The sequence below is a fragment of the Pseudorca crassidens genome, chromosome 2, assembly GCF_039906515.1.
Source record: "Pseudorca crassidens isolate mPseCra1 chromosome 2, mPseCra1.hap1, whole genome shotgun sequence".
In the NCBI taxonomy this organism is placed as follows: domain Eukaryota; kingdom Metazoa; phylum Chordata; class Mammalia; order Artiodactyla; family Delphinidae; genus Pseudorca; species Pseudorca crassidens.
In genome coordinates this window covers 40,523,661-40,541,663 of record NC_090297.1, presented here as the reverse complement: position 1 = coordinate 40,541,663, position 18,003 = coordinate 40,523,661, and the positions used below count along the sequence as shown (strand labels likewise).

Genomic DNA, 18,003 nt, shown 5'->3' with positions numbered 1-18,003 from the left:
CTTTTATGTTATTTGTCATTTTTCCCTTGCTGCTTTCAATAATTTTTCTTTGTCTTTAATTTTTGCCAATTGGATTACTATGCATCTCCGTGTGTTTCTCCTTGTATTTATCCTGTATGGGACTCTCTGCATTTCCTGGACTTGGCTGGCTACTTCCTTTCCCATATTAGGGAAGTTTTCAACTGTAATCTCTCAAAAGTTTTCTCGGTCCTTTACCTCTCTCTTCTCCTTCTGGGACCCCTATAATGCGAATGTTGTTTTTTATGTTGTTCCAGAAGTCTCTTAGGCTGTCTTCATTTCTTTTCATTCTTTTTTCTTTAATCTGTTCTGCAGCAGTGAATTCCACCATTCTGTCTTCCAGGTCACTTATCCATTCTTCTGCCTCCAGTTTTCTGCTGTTGATTCCTTCTAGTGTATTTTTCATTTCAGTTATTGTATTGTTCATCATTGTTTGTTTGTTCTTTAATTCTTCTAGGTCTTTGTTAAATGTTTCTTGTATCTCCTCGATCTTTTCCTCCATTTTTTTCCTGAGGTCCTGGATCATCTTCACTATCTTTATTCTGAATTCCTTTTCTGGAAGGTTGCCTATCTGCACTTCATTTAGTTTCTTTTCTGGGGTTTTATCTTGTTCCTTCATCTGGTACATAGCCCTCTGCCTTTTCATCTTGTCTATCTTTCTGTGAATGTGGCTTTTGTTCCACAGGCTGAGGATTGTAGTTCTTCTTGCCTCTGTATAAATTTTTAATAGATATGTTGTATAAGATAAAGGAAATTCTTTTTTATTTACAGCTTGCAAACATTTTTTGAAAACTTTTCTTGAATGGCTGTTGAATTTTATTAGATAGTTTTACTATATCTATTTGTTGATAATTCAGTATTTCTCACTTAATCTGTTAATATGATAAGTTACATTATATCTCTTTTTAATGTGGAATAGTCCTTCCATTCCTAGGGTCCATCTTACTTTGTATTGCTATACTGGTGTGTGTGTGTGTGTGTGTTTGTATAAATTTACTGCTGGATTTGAATTGGTAATATTTTATTAATATTTTTCATTCAATGTTCATAATTGATGTAGGGCTATATGTTTCCATTCTCCAGTTGTCCTTGCCTGTTTGTGTTTCAAATTTATAATAGTCTCATAAAATGAGTTGCGTAGTTTTTTGTCTTTTTCTTTTATTTAACTTAACTTTAATATTTATGAAAATAAAATACATTTATGTTATTTTAAAAGTCAAATGCTACTGCAAATGCCAAAAATAAAATATCTCTTTATTTTTGCCACAGTTTTTGATTCCTGCTTCTTAAAGCAAGAATCAGCAAACTTCTTTATTTTTTAATTAATTTTTATTGGAGTATAGTTACTTTACAATGTTGTCTCACCTTCTACTGCACAGCAAAATGTATCAGCCATACATATATATATATATATATATATATCCTCTCAGTTTTGGATTTCTCTCCCATTTAGGATGCCACAGTGCATTAAGTAGCGTTCCCTGTTCTATACAGTATGTTCCCCTCAGGTGTCTACTTTATACATAGTATCAATAGTGTGTGTGTGTCAGTCCCAATCTCCCAATTCCTCCCACCCCAACTCTTTCCCCCTTGGTATCCATACAATTGTTTTCTATGTGTATGTTTCTATTTCTGCCTTGTAAATAAGGTCATCTATACCATTTTTCTATATTCCACATATATGCGTTAATATACTATATTTGTTTTCTATTTCTGACTTAGTTGACCCTGTATGACAGTCACTAGTTCCCTCCACATCTCTACAAATGACCCAATTTCATTCCTTTTTATGGCTGAGTAATATTCCATTGTATATATGTACCACATCTTCTTTATCCATTCCTCTGTTGTTGGACATTTAGGTTGCTTCCATGTCCCGGCCATTGTAAATAGTTCTGCTATGAACATTGGGGTGCATGTGTCTTTTTGAATTATGGTTTTCTCTGAGTATATGCCCAATAGTGGGATTGCTGGCTCATATGGTAGTTCTATTTTTAGTTTTTTAAGGAACCTCCGTACTAGCCATGGCAATCAGAGAAGAAAAAGAAATAAAAGGAATCCAAATTGGAAAAGAAGAAGTAAAACTGTCACTGCAGATGACATGATACTATACATAGAAAATCCTAAAGATACAACAAGAAAATCACTAGAGCTAATCAATGAATTTAGTAAAGTTGCATGATACAAAATTAATACACAACAAACTTCTTTTGTAAAGAACAAATTTAGGCTTTGTGAGCCAACATGTCTCTGTCACAACTAGTTAACTCTGCTATTATGTGGCAAAAGCAGACATAAACAACACCTAATCAATGAGGAGCAAGGGCATTTTTTTTTTTCAAAAACAGGCAGCAGGCAGAATTTGGACCTTGCTCTCCTGCTCTTGAGGCAGTCACTTTTATTTTTTCCAATTGTTTCTTCTTATAATATTTCCGTATTTCTAAATAAAATTTCTATACCGCTATTCTCTATTCATTTTAGTTTTCGATAGTATTTACCAACTTTGTATTATGAGATGATGATTTCATTCTTTAACCATTCTACTAAAAAATACAAACACTTCTCCTCCCCCATATTTATATCACTATTTTGGTTAAATTAATATTCAGTCTTTTCTTTATTATGAATAGGTAAATAGTCATTATATATGGTTAAGATTTTCTCTTCTGCAACTGTTCCATCTGCCTCCTGCCTTCTGCAGATAATTGTTTCTTTTCCTGTTAAACTGGTATTCAATGCTCCTTTTGCAAATCTCTTCTGTTTTCCCCAAGTCCTCCCCCTGACTCCCATCATACCTTTGCTTGGCTGCTTTTTTTCTCTGCTTCTATTGCTGTCTTTCATCGTTAAAAGATTGTCATTAAATTTTGAAATAAGGTTCTATATACATATTTGGACCGTGCTCATTCATTTCTTTGGGGGAGTCTCCCTTACCTATATTTGTAAATCTTTTATCTTGATTGGGGGTTTTCCCATAAAAGAATTTTCTAAACTCCCGACTATAGAGATATGCTCGACTACCAGTATTCTGGATTTTGAATCTGGAATCTCGTCAACCACTCCAGAGAATGAGCCTCTAGTTTCCTGTCATGATGGACAATGAGTCACTTGGGTGGTTGGTGTGAGGGAAGGAATATGGAGACTTAATTTTTCTTTATAAAGAACCAAGCTGTGCCTGGCATCCCAGGTGCTTCCAGTGTTTTGCATTCTGAGATTCCTTGGTGTGAATTATTATTTTGTTTCTTAATTTTTTAAGTTAAGTACTTACCACTTTTTTTTTAAACATCTGTATTGGAGTATAATTGCTTTACAGTGGTGTGTTAGTTTCTGCTTTATAGCAAAGTGAATCAGCTATACATATACATATATCACCATATCTCCTCCCTCTTGTTTCTCCCTCCTACCTTCCCTATCCCACCCCTCTAGGTGGTCACGAAGCACTGAGCTGATCTCCCTATGCTATGTGGCTGCTTCCCACTATCTATCTATTTTACATTTGGTAGTATATATAAGTTCATGCACTCTCTCACTTCGTCCCAGCTTACCCTTCCCACTCCTCTTGTCCTCAAGTCCATTCTCGACGTCTACATCTTTTTGTTTGTTTGTTTGTAATTTTAACTCTTTATTTGAGTATAATTGCTTTACAATGTTGTGTTAGTTTCCTGCTTCTCACTAGCTATCTGTTTTACATTTGGTAGTATATATAAGTCCATGCCACTCTCTCACTTCGTACCAGCTTACACTTCGCCCTCCCCATGTCCTTAAGTCCATTCTCTACTTCTGCATCTTTATTCTTGTCCTGCCTCTAGGTTCTTCAGAACAATTTTTTTTTTTTTTTTTTTTTAGATTCCATATATATGTGTTAGCATACGGTATTTGTTTTTCTCTTTCTGACTGACTTCACTCTGTATGACAGATTCTAGGTCCATTCACCTCACTACAAATAACTCAATTTCGTTTCTTTTTATGGCTGAGTAATATTCCATTGTATATATATGCCACATCTTCTTTATCCATTCATCTGTCGATGGACACTTAGGTTGCTTCCATATCCTAGCTATTGTAAATAGAGATTCAGTGAACACTGTGGTACATGACTCTTTTTGAATTATGGTTTTCTCAGGGCATATGCCCAGTAGTCAGATTGCTGGGTTGTATGGTAGTTCTATTTTTAGCATTTTAAGGAACCTCCATACTGTTCTCCATAGTGGCTGTATCCATTTTCATTCCCACCAACAGTGCAAGAGAGTTCCCTTTTCTCCACACCCTCTCCAGCATTTGTTGTTTGTAGATTTTCTGATGATGGCCATTCTGACTGGTGTGACGTGATACCTCATTGTAGTTTTGATTTGCATTTCTCTAATGATTAATGATGTTGAGCATCCTTTCATGTGTTTGTTGGCAATCTGTATATCTTCTTTGGAGAAATGTCTATTTAGGTCTTCTATCCATTTTTGGATTGCATTGTTTGTTTTTTTGATATTGAGCTGCATGAGCTGCTTGTAAACTTTGGAGATTAATCCTTTGTCTGTTGCTTCATTTGCAAATATTTTCTTCCGTTCTGAGGGTTGCCTTTTCACCTTGTTTATGGTTTCTTTTGCTGTGCAAAAGATTTTAAGTTTCATAAGGTTCCATTTGTTTATTTTTTATTTTATTTCCACTTCTCTAGGTGGTGAGTCAAAAAGGATCTTGCTGTGATTTATGTCATAGAGTGTTCTACCTGTGTTTTCCTCTAAGAGTTTGATAGTGTCTGGCCTTACATTGAGGTCTTTAATCCATATTGAGTTTATTTTTGTGTATGGTGTTATACAGTGTTCTAATATTATTCTTTTACATGTAGCTGTCTAGTTTTCCCAGCAACACTTATTAAAGAGGCTGTCTTTTCTCCATTGTATACTCTTGTCTCCTTTATCAAAAGAAAGGTGACCATATGTGTGTGGGTTTATCTCTGTGCTTTTTATCCTATTCCATTGCTCTATATTTCTGTTTCTGTGCCAGTACCATACTGTCTTGATTACTGTAGCTTTGTAGTATAGTCTGAAGTCAGGGAGCCTGATTCCTCCAGCTCCGTTTTTCTTTCTCAAGATTGCTTTGGCTATTCAGGGTCTTTTGTGTTTCCATACAAATTTTGAAATATTTTGTTCTAGTTCTATGAAAAATGCCATTGGTAGTTTGATAGGGATTGCATTGAATCTGTAAATTGCTTTGGGTAGTATAGTCATGTTCACAATGTTGATTCTTCCAATCCAAGAACATGGTATATCTCTCCATGTGTTTGTATCATCTTTAATTTCTTTCATCAATGTCTTATAGTTTTCTGCATACAGTTCTTTTGTCTCCTTAGGTAGGATTACTACTAGCTGTTTTATTCTTTTTGTTGCAATGGTAAATGAGAGTGTTTCCTTAATTGCTTTTTCAGATTTTTCATGATTAATGTATAGGAATGCAAGCGATTTCTGTGCATTAATTTTGTATCCTGCTACTTTACTAAATTCATTGATTAGCTCTAGTAGTTTTCTGGTAGCATCTTTAGGATTCTCTATGTATAGTATCATGTCATCTGCAAACAGTGAGAGTTTACTTCTTCTTTTCCGATTTGGATTCCTTTTATTTCTTTTTCTCCTCTCATTGCTGTGGGTAAAACTTCCAAAACTATGTTGAATAAGAGTGGTGAGAGTGGACAACCTTGTCTTGTTCCTGATCTCAGGGAAACAGTTTCAGTTCTTCACCATAGAGAATGATATTGGCTGTTGGTTTGTCACATACGGCATTTATTATGTTGAGGTTTGTTCCCTCTATGCCTACTTTCTGGAGGGCTTTTATCATAAATGGGTGTTGAATCTTGTCAAAAGCTTTTTCTGCATCTACTGAGATGGTCATATATTTTTTCTCCTTCAATTTGTTAATATGGTGTATCACATTGTTTGATTTGTGTATGTTGAGGAATCCTTGCATTCCTGGGATAAACCCCACTTGATCATGGTGTATGATCCTTTTAATGTGCTGTTGGATTCTGTTTGCTAGTATTTTATTGAGGATTTTTGCATCTATGTTCATCAGTGATATTGGCCTGTAGTTTTCTTTCTTTGTGACATCCTTGTCTGGTTTTGGTATCAGGGTGATGTTGGCCTCATAGAATGAGTTTGGGAGTTTTCCTCCCTCTGCTATATTTTGGAAGAGTTTGAGAAGGATAGGTGTTAGCACTTCTCTAAATGTTTGATAGAATTTGCCTGTGAAGCCATCTGGTCCTGGGCTTTTGTTTGTTTGAAAATTTTTAATCACAGTCTCAATTTCAGTGCTTGTGATTGGTCAGTTTATATTTTCCCTTTCTTCCTGGTTCAGTCTCAGGAGTTTGTGCTTTTCTAAGAATTTGTCCATTTCTTCTAGGTTGTCCATTTTATTGGCATATAGTTGCGTGTAGTAATCTCTCATGATCCTTTGTATTTTTGCAGTGTCAGTTGTTGCTTCTCCTTTTTCATTTCTAATTCTATTGATTTGAGTCTTCTCCCTTTTTTTCTTGGTGAGTCTGTCTAATGGTTTATCAAATTTGTTTATCTTCTCAAAAAACCAGCTTTTAGTTTTATTGATCTTTCCTATCATTTCCTTCATTCCTTTTTCATACTTTCTTTTCAATCTTTATTCTTTTCTAGTGTATGCATATAAGGCTAAAATTTAAATTCTCTCTTTAATGTTTTTACTTTATGACACATGCTCTGATATGTAGTGCTGAATTAATCATCCAATTTCACATACTTTCTACTCTTCATAATTATTTTTTCTTTGATACATGAAAAATTAAGAATATATATAAAATTTCAAAATGTTGAGTTTTTTGTCAACTTTTTGTAAAAGATATATTATTTTATGACTTGATAGTGAGCGGTTGTGAGTAGAAGAGTATTAATTCTCTGTTATTTGTTGAGATTTGTCTTGTGACCATATGTACATGCTTAATCTTTTACAATTATCCTTCTTTTACTTGATAAAAGTTTGTTATCTAATCGTGTATGTGGAAAGCATTGTAGGTTTTAATAAGTGATCTTTTAATGGAGCTTATCAAATTGGAAGATTACAATTTTCTACATCCTTCAGAATATTTGGTTGTCTCCACTCTCAATTACTGAGATTAATCATTGTAGATTAATCAGTTTTTACTTGGGGTATTGTCAATTTTTGTTTTATATATTTTAATGCTCTTATTAGGTGCATACATATTTAAAGTTGTTATATCTTCCTGTAGAATATTTGGTTTTATGTGGTGATTATATCCTTAACCTTACATTTTTTTTTACCTCAGTCTGTTTTTTCTGATACTGCCATAACTCAAATAGCTTTCCTTTAGTGAATATTTTCATGTTATATCTTTTTCCACCCCTTCACTTTCAAAATTTTTGTGCCATTGTGTTTTATGCATGTCTCTGGGAAAGATTATAAGTGTAGATTTTTTTCCTAATCTGTTTTTTAACAAAGAGAAGTGTCAATTTCCAATATCTGCGATTATTGATATTTGCAATTATTTCCACTATCTTATTTTGGGCTTTCAATAAGTAATGTTTTTCTTTGCTTTTTATCCCCTATCCTATCATATCTTCTATTATATTTATCATGCTTTCTTTATTCTCTTCTTTTTACTCATTTGGAATTTATAAATCCTGTTTCTATTATTGTGTTGACTACTCTTGAATTCCCACATTCTTATTTTATAGCAATGTTTTAAGTTATTAGCTTCCCTATCCTCCTGTGGAATCATACAAAGACCTTAGAATACTTTAAGTCTGATCTTGCCTCTCTCCTCTTCACCACTGTCCCAAGCACATCTGTTTTATTGACCAGTGTTTTGGTGCAAACTTTTTAACACTCCTAAAATTTAATACTGTTATAATAATAGTTTTATTCATTCAGTTCTTATTTAGATTTACTTGTTTCTCTGCTCATTGTTGTTTCTTGCCATTCTTACCTTTTATGTTCAATTTCTTTCGTCCTCTGAAGTTCATCTTTTAGTAGCTCCTTCACTGAGAGTCTGAAACTGCTAAACATCTTAAGCTTTGTTTGTCTGAAAATTTATCATACCTTCATTCTTGGGCAATGTTATTCCATTATTTTCTGGTCTCTCATGTTGCTGGTGTTAAGTCTGCATAAGTCTAACTTCTGTGTCTTTGTAGGTAGTTTTTGTTTTCTCTGATTTGCTATCAAAACATGCTCTTCACTTTTGGTGTTTTGTAATTTCACTATGATGTGTCTATATCTAGATTTTTTAAAAATCCTACTTTGGATGGACTTTTGATTCCTAAATCTGAATATACATGTCTTTCATCAATTCTGGAATATATTCAGCCTTCTTTGTGTAGATTTTGCCTCTCCCAATTTCTCTTGTCTCTCTTTCTAGAACTCTTATCAGATGCATATTTTTATTTATTTCCCCTCTGTCCCGTTTTGTATTTTCTCTCTTTATAAGTCTCTCTGTTGAATTTTGAAAATTTCATCCATTCTGCATCTTAACCTGTCTACTGAAATTTTTAGTTTAATTAAGTTTTTGTAATTTCTAAAGGGTCTCTTTAATTTTTTCAAGACTATTTCTGGTGTTTTAAAATTTTTATTGTGCTTTGTTCTGTTTTCATGTGTTTGAAACATTTTTTTAATCATTTAAAAAAATGCTTTCTTTATAGTTCACCATATAGTTTTATGACCTGAAGTTCTTTGTGGTCTAATTCAGTTATCTATTTTTCTGCTGATTCTCACTTTTAGTGTGTATTGTTTTCTTGTATGTTTTATAAATTTATATGAAAGTTTGACCTCTTTAGGACTTCATTATGGAAATTCTGTGTGCCCGGACTGAAAATGTGTGCATTCAAAGTGATTTTTTTTTCCTGTTTTGACCAGGTGCCCCAGGGTTATCTTCCTGTAACTAAATTTATTGTAAATGCTTTACCTGGGTTCTTAAGACCAAGCTGGTAATGTAAATTCCAACCCAAACCTCAAAATGTTCTGACCCATGTTTGAAAATTACTTTTTCTTTCTCAAATCTATGAATAGATAGGCATGCATCTTTGTTATCCCCCATTGCTAGTGAATGATTTCTTTCTATACCACAGTTCCACTAATATTATATCATTTTGAGGATCCTAAATTTGTGAAGGCATCTCATGTCAGACATCCTGCCTCATGCAGATTCAAGGCTTCGTTTGCTATCCTTGCACAGATGTTAGAAATCTAATTTCTTAGATACTAAGACCAGTGACCTTCCTTCTGCACCTGTATTTTTCTGGCATCTATGGATTTCTTTTTATTTATTAGGAGTTCTTCATGTAAATAATGTTCTTAAATATTCTGTAATTTCTAGGAGTTTGTGAAAGGTTATCCAGAGCAGTGTTCTCTAACATTTTTCACACCCAGGCACATAGAGAAAATAATATGTGTACACTTAGGCAAGATGATATCTATGCAGAATTTTGGAGTACCTGGGGAATGTTTGGAGGATGACTATATGAAGCTTGGTGAAAAAAATTAACACATAATTTTTGAATGAAACAAAAAATATATACAGAGGATACCAAATGCTAAAATTTTTTTAATCTTCAAATTTTTAATTGAAACACTTGAGTTTTTGTCCATGCACATTCCATTTTTATATGAGGTTTTGACTTCTGAAATGGATATATGCAATTCCTGATCAAGACTTTTCAATGATGATCTATTCAAAGTCTTAATAGTCAGCCATTAATGAGAAACTGTTCACACAATAAAATGATAAAATTTTTAAACTGTTCAAATATTTAAACCATATGAAATTATATTAAAGTAACAGTTCTCCTTTTTTCATTCATAATTGTACTGTTGAAATTTCTTGTGAAAAACAAGTGATGGTAAGACAGGAATAAAGACACAGACCTACTGGAGAACGGACTTGAGGATATGGGGAGGGGGAAGGGTGAGCTGTGACAAAGCGAGAGAGAGGCATGGACATATATACACTACCAAACGTAAGATAGATAGCTAGTGGGAAGCAGCCGCATAGCACAGGGAGATCAGCTCGGTGCTTTGTGACCGCCTGGAGGGGTGGGATAGGGAGGGTGGGAGGGAGGGAGACACAAGAGGGAAGAGATATGGGAACATATGTATATGTATAACTGATTCACTTTGTTATAAAGCAGAAACTAACACACCATTGTAAAGCAATTATACCCCAATAAAGATGTTAAAAAAAAAAAAAAGAAAAAGAAAAACAAGTGATGTTAAAATCTAACCAAACTTTCAATACTACAATGATTTAAGATAATGAAACATTTTAGAATAATGATGACCCTCTAATTTGCAGAATGTGCATGCCTATTTAGAATAGTCCTTGCGACTAGCTTGGACACCATTAAGTAGAAATTTTACTCCTGACTGGACAAAAGTATTGGATATATGGGAAGATAGAGAATCAAGGCCACTGTCTGGGACTGCATGCAGGCTTCTCATTACACCCTCAGCAACACTGGACCACTCCTTGGCCTACACCTGGAATGGAGCTCTTGAACTCCTCCACAGCACCACAACCCCCTTACTAAGGATGGGCAGAGCCCCAGGCCTCACACATGGCTACCTTGAGAGCTTGTGCTACAGGTCACCGTTTGCAAAGTTTCAATATAGAGCATCATATTACTGAAACAAGAAGCCTGGGTTAAAATTTTAAATAGAGAGAAGAGAGAAAAATAAATAATGGAAGGAAGGCAGTAAGGCAGGCAGGCAGAAAGGAAGGAAGGAAGGAAGCTGTAAAGAACTAAAAGATCCAGTTTCATTGAAGATAAGGGGGAAAATCTCAATAAATGGTGAATACCTATTCTTATCTAGATGCAATGTGACAGGTGATTACTTATGTAATCTCACAGATTTTTATAAAAACTTTGTTAGGATGGTATTATCATCTGAATTCCAGATTGATTTTTAAATCAATATCAAAATGAATAATCATCTTGCCTAAGCTCACAGAACCAATGGGGAACTGGCTTTCAGTCTCAGATATATCTATCTGGAAAGTCCATGATCTTATTCTCTTGAGTCAGTGGACTTGGTTCAAATTCTAGCTCTACTACTAACTATTATGTAATTTTAATTTACTTAATCTCAATACCACTTGTCTCATCCATAAATAAGAGGTAATGAATAGTCCCTGTCTCAAAAAGTTCATTATCCTCAAAACAAGTGAGATAATGCATCAGATATCAGCTTGGAGTGAGGTCCAGGCATCTCTAGTACTTAAGAGCTATCCAGGTGATTCTAATACACAAAACACTGAAACTATGAGTGCTTAACTTAGAATTTGGTGCATAGAAAGTCTCAGAAGTTGTTATTTTTATAGTTGTTGCTGTTACCATTACCTCATGGTTACAGTTTCATCTGATGTATTTTGAGTATATAACTGACAAATAGCTAGAAAATATGGAAAGCCAAGATTTCCTGCACTGCTTACTTCCAAATACCTTTGATTCTCACAACCACATGCTGCCTTACTAAGTAAGCTAGAAACCATTTTTAAAAATGCACAGGTGGAGAATAATAAAAGACTGTTCAGGAATTCTCCGGCAGTCCAGTGGTTAGGATTCTGCACTTTCACTGCCAGGGTCTGGGTTCGATCCCTGGTTGGGAAACTAAGAACTAAGATCCTGCAAGACGTGCAACCAAAGGGAAAAAAAAAAAAAGGCATACTTATTGTCCAGACACTTAAGATTTAAGTCCTAGCTCTACCAGTTAATAGTTCTGGGATCCGGGGGTGGGGGGTAAGCCAGTTAGCCTTTATTAGATTCAATTTCCTCATGTCTAAAATTGGGCTAAAATAAACAACTTTTGTTTATGGCTAGAGAAGCTAAATAATATAGCATATTTTAAACACCTGAGAAAATTTCTGGCATGTATTAGGATATGAATGATCAATAAATATTCCACTTTTTAATTTCTTTATTCCAACTTCACATATACACATTATTTCTGTATTAGATTTCCCCCTGCATTTAGCATTAGTCTAGATCCTGAAAGTGCACCATGGCTTCCGGGTTCACTGGAGATGGATCTGACACCTGGAATCTCAGAAGAAAAAAGGGGGATTAGGCCCTGTGAGGTTCAAAGGCCATTTGTCCCCTTGATATTGATTTTCTTAAAACAGACAGTAGCCAAAACCCTGGCAGAAGTAATTGAACTGACAACAGGCAGGTCCAGGTTATTAATAATGGAATAGTCTTGGACATTCTTGATGACTTAATTTAATGACTGAAAGGAGTTCTGAAACTGAAATGCCTGGAGATGGGGTCAATGGTTAGGTCTCTGAGGAGAAAGGAAAACATGAGTTATTCCTAAGAAGTTATTTCATAGAACAAAGCATTTTATGGTAGTCCCAAATATGAGGCCAGAGGAAATGGTTTTGATTTTCTGTTTTTAAAGGAAAATGAAATTTTAAAGGCTTGAAAAATTGCCACTATATTTATTTTTGCCCTTATTTTGGAAAATAGACTTGGTTAGAGTTATGGCATTTGAACTTTAGTGAGTAACTCAAGGGTAGAGATCTTGGATATCTTCACTTTTTTATCCCTTGGGTTCAAATATCAGTTCTCCATCTTTTAATTGCATGGCTCAAGACAAGTTAGTTAATATCTCTGAACCTCAGTTTCCACATCTGTAAAATGGAAATGTTAATATTTTTATTATAATTATAAGAGAATATTTAAAAAATTTTAAGTGTATAAAATTTCTGGCACTTGACATTAATACCTCACACAATAAACATTTGTTCAATGAAATAATGCATGAATTTTGATGCTTCTGTCTTCCACTGCCTCTGGATAGAAAAGCCAGCCTATGGTTAACCTCTTGCAAGCTTTTCATTTTCTCTGACTATTCAGGCTGCCCTTGCCCTGAACATCATCCTCTCTCCTTTGGACTGTTTCAGTGGTCATTTAATGTCTTTTAGCCCCAGTTCTCTTTCCTTTCCCAGTCTCTCCTCCCCACTTGTGACAAAGCTGTTTATTAAAACAAAGACCTGATCTCTTTTTAACATACTACCCTTCTGGAAGGGTTTTAGTCATCTAAAACATTCCACTCCCCCATTTTAAAGGTGAAAACCAGAGAGGGAAGGAGCTCACCCAAGTGTCTGTGCTACTATAAACTGATACTGAGATTAGGGTTGAGCTCAGTATTCCTGGCCCCTAACAGAAGATAACAAAGGGGAAGCAGACATATATCCTTTAGTTCTAATCAAAGGGGTGCTGAGCAGTTACAAATTTTTTAGTTTCAATTTTGCACTAAGTTGTTATCTTTAGTTTTGTTGAACTTCAAACGCACTACTGTTACTATAATGATAATATTATTCATTTCCATGGAAATTCTAGGTGAGCCTAGAGAGAGGGCACAATTAATAATGATAACTAAAACTTATATAGCTTTCGCTATGCACCAAGCATGGTTCCAAACACTATACTTTTATTAAATTATTTAATTCTCATCAGTAATTCTAGGTACCGTTACTATCCCAATTTTTCAGATAAGGAAACTGAGGCACAGAAAGATTTAGTAGCTTGGCAAAGTCACGCATTGAGAGTGGTAGAGTGGGATTAAAACTCAGGCTTCTAGGTTCTAGAGTCTGTGTTCTTAACTACTATGTTAAGCTAGCAGAGAAGCTAGCAGAAACATATTGAATTTCTGTGAACGCCATTTATCCTCACTATGCTGGTAGTTAGTCCATATGGTTTCCTATAACCCTGCTTATTACTTCCAGTCCTAATTATCAGGAAGTTGCAACTTGAATAGCATAGTCTTCTGATAAACTTTTCCCTCTTTCTTTTTCAGAGAGTCATTTTCAACATTGTTAACTTCAGCAAAACTAAAAGTCTTTATAGAGATGGGATGGCCCCTATGGTGAAATCTACCAGCAGACCAAAATGGTAAGTGACCCACAGAATGGGACCTCCTTCTGACTGGGGAATTTGACCCAGGGCTCAAGTTTATCTGCTGTATGGCTAGGGCTTAGTCTCACTGGCACTAAGAAGAGTTAGATGAGTTTCTGGATGGCCATTATCTGGGCTGTAGCTACTGCTCTTTGAGAATGTTGGAATAGAAAACATGGTCCCATGTTTGGAGTCACTAGCATTCTATTATGCAGGAAGGTACAGTCTGTTATTTGATAAACTCCCTGTCCTGTTTGCCTTTTATCATGATATATTTGGAAGCATAATTAAGTTGATCCCGTTCCTTTCTTTTCTAACCTGGGCATACATATTGTACAGTAACCTAGGAGGACATCAGGAGCTACAGTTTAGAAGATATACCTTGGTTTGCTTGTTTGTTGTGGTGTTTTGTATAGATGTTGTTTGGGTTTTTTGGATGTTAAAGTTCTATTTGTCCCATTGCTATAGTGTGGATGAAGACAGTTGTATAGGATTACTTAATAATAGTAATGATGATGATGATGATAATGATGTTAATAATAACTACTGTCACTTACTGAGAGAGCCCACTCTTTGGCAGATGTTTAATATTTGCTGTTACTAGTCTCACAAAATTTTTGCAAGGGACATTTTAAATATCCCTATATTACAGATGACGAAATTGAGGCTAGGATAGGTTAAGGACTTTCTCATGACCATAGATAGTAAGGGGAGGAGCCTGTGTTATTGTTATTATCCCACACTGACATTCAAACCAATTAATTTCTTCATCCATTCATTCATGTATTCATTCAACATTGATTGCACCAAAATGAGAGTCTTTAAAGACAGAAACCAAGTGTTATTCATCTGTCACACAGGAGATGTTAAGTGAATGCTTTTGAATTGAACTGAATTCATGATGAGAATTTACATGTAAAGTGCCTGGCACTTGCTTAGTGCTCAATAAATGTCATCTATTATTGATAGTATAATGTAGAATACTATACAAATTCCAGGAATTGTTAATATTATTCTAGCTTTGATACCTGTTCAAATATTAATGACTAGTGAGAAGATCATTTCCAAGTACCTATATTTATAGAAAGCTAGCAATTCATAAATATTGAATTGTGCTTTTATGTAGAAAAGATACTTGGCAATTTTCTATAAATGCTGGGCTGAGAAACTCAGGTTTGTAAAAGTGTAGGCGTTTGATGATGATAATGAAAACTCTTTATTAAAAGATAAAAATATCTTCCTGGGCCTGTTTTTTACTTTACTAAATCAAGTTAACTCTGCTGCTGTTCCTCAGTTTCCTTTTGACATTGGGATCTGAACAAGGGGTAGGCCTTTGCTTTGAGTCTCTGAATTCGGCCTGAGTGGATAATAACAGAGCACTTATTTCTGTGAATAGGCATATGTGTAGATAGGTGCTTCAAACCTTGTCAACGAAGGATATCACTGTTGATCTGCTCACAAGGGCCTTAAAATAACATTGTACTTCTTTCACCAGGCTCTGTGTTGGGATCTTACATAACAGCAATAATCACCATTTGGTTTCCTCAAGTGTTCAGTTCTGGAGTCTTCTCTTTTTGTGTGCTTTTGAAAATCCTTTTGCCTTAATTATTTCATTTTGTTTTGTTTTGTTTCTCATGGACTACCATTTGGGTCCCCTCTGTCAGGGCTGTTGACAAGCTTTTGAAATATTAATGAGTCCCTGTATTTATATTATAATGCCTTAGAAATAAGTTAGCGTTCTTATCCAATGTTGGCAGGCTCTCAGCAGCCTCTGTTATCCAGTCACTGGACTTCTCTAATCGTCTAAAAAGAGTTTAAAATTTCAGAACCAAGTTTGGTGTAGTTGAAGCCAATAAGGCACAAGGTACCAGAGTAAATCAAGTTGTTGATATGTCTAATCTCCCCTGTCTTTTGCTTTACCATCCCTTGACTTTGGATGGAAAGCTTTTTACCTTCCTTCACACTCCCTTTTCCTCAAGCAAGACATTTGGATATTTATTTACTTGATAGGACTTTACTGAGCACCTTAATGTGCTATGCACTATAGATATTGGGCATATACAGGATTAATGTGACAGAAACGATCTGTTCCCAAAGAGAACTTTCATTTTAGAATTTTATTAACTGATCTCTGCAGGCCATAATTGTTACCCTTCTTTCTACTGTTTTTTTCTGAAGATCGTTTCTGTACCTTTGGTGCTTTCTGCCTAGGACTTTCTTCCATTCCTTTGTTGATTCCCAGTATGAGAACCTATCTTCCAGTAATCATCATCCTAAATGTACCCAGGGTAACATAAGAAGTGATGTGACTGTTTAGCTCTCAGATTATTAGATTTTACTGGTCCTATGGAGTTCCGCAATTTAGGATTCTAAACAGTGTCCCGACTCGAGGCTGACAATTGCCATACAGCTCTCTTGTCTTCTCTAGTGTCTTCCTAATTCTAGTTTCCCCAATACCAGGGCAACCACCATAATAAAAGGAGAAGTAGTGGATACTTTTCTTGTCTAGGGGCTTTACCTATTTTAATATTACAAATAGGCATTGGAAATATTCTTACCTCATGACAAACATTAAAAGCCCTAAATTTCCTGGATGAAATATATACCAAATTGGGAAAATAAACTTTCTTCACATTTTCAAGGTGAAATAAACATTCGTCTTCACCTGTCATAGAGGGCTGTAACTGATTCCAAGCAAAGATGCCTTCAGAACTTAGCATGGGTCTGGTAATCAATTAGTTGTAGAAAGCAAATAAGCAAAAGAAGCAACTAAAAAGCCATTATGCAAATAAATATATGATCACTCAAGTCTGTTCTGCCTTGAGGAGATAAAATCAGCATACCTAGCAGCAAAGTGGAGAAACTGAAAGATTCAGAAGTTTTCTTCCTATTTTAGTTCATTCTAATTCTGTTTACATATTAGACTTACAGGGATTGTTGGTTGTTGGGACTCTGTAGCATGAAGTTTTTTCAACCATAACTGATTAATATTTTTTAATATTGTCAAAGGCTGAAATTTCTATGTGCTAGACACTGTTGGAAACCAGCATTACAAAACAGCCGATATTTGTATCCTCACCTATGCAGAAACTAAACCTAGGATATTTACACAGCTAGTAAGTGGTGGCATTAGCTAGAGACCTCAGGACTCTACCTTTACTGTTCCTCCCATATTCCATGCATGGAAAGGGTAGAGAAGGGGGCACAAAGAAGCAGCGTGTAGCATGCAGCTGTGTGGCCTTTGGTAGATCTGAAATAACTTCTCTGATTGATTTGTCCATTGTAGTAGATTGAGGAGATTGGACTATATCTAAGATGTAGCTTTCATGTAACACATTGTTACGGAGCATCTAACTTTGTGCTAGGTGCTGGGGTGATAAATATGAATATGACCTGGATTATATCTTTAAAATTTTATTTTTTAGGGGTTTAAATGAAACAGAAACATAAATAGGCACAATGTAAGGAGCATTGTACTAAAGACCACTAGGGAGGTATATAAAATGTGCTGTGGATTAGAGATGAAGAAAATAATACTAGTAGGACTTGGGGAGAAAGGGAGAAGCTTCTGGGGCAGGTGGTATTTCAGCTAGATCTTGAGGAAATTGGACAAGAACAAAATTAAGGAAATGGGATTCCAAATGCAAGATATAACTTGATGAGCCATGATATCTCTTTTACGAGCCTCAGTTTCCTCAGTGTAAAAAGTGCATAATAATACTTTCTTACAGAGTTGTTATGATAAATAAATGTGAAATGGATGTGTAAATACTTTTTAAAGTCTCAAGGATCTTATTAATTCAATAAATTTATTTTCCTCTGTCTCACCCAAGACTGACTGAATGAGTGTTATTCCTTCTTTCCTTCCCTTTCTCCTTCCTTCCCTCCCTTCCTTCCTTTATTCTTTTCTTCCTTCCTTAAGCTTGTCAATAAATGCTAAGCAGTTACAATGGACCAGGAATTATGTAAGGTATTGGAGTAAAACAAGAGAAATATGATTACTGTTCTCATAGAGCTCATAGTCTACAGGGCTAGACATTAAATACGTAACTTTTGATAAATGTGATAACTG

At 35.1% G+C, this 18,003-nt stretch overlaps 1 protein-coding gene across 2 annotated transcripts in view; it reads left to right on the top strand.

The window, feature by feature from the left end:
- Window positions 1-18,003, top strand: part of AGBL4 (AGBL carboxypeptidase 4) — a 1,401,741-nt gene that overhangs the window by 639,071 nt on the left and 744,667 nt on the right. For both annotated transcript variants that reach the window (XM_067726072.1, XM_067726070.1), the window contains exon 4: window positions 13,834-13,928. In XM_067726072.1, the coding sequence (XP_067582173.1) occupies window positions 13,834-13,928 (95 nt within the window). The remainder of the gene's footprint in view (window positions 1-13,833; window positions 13,929-18,003) is intronic.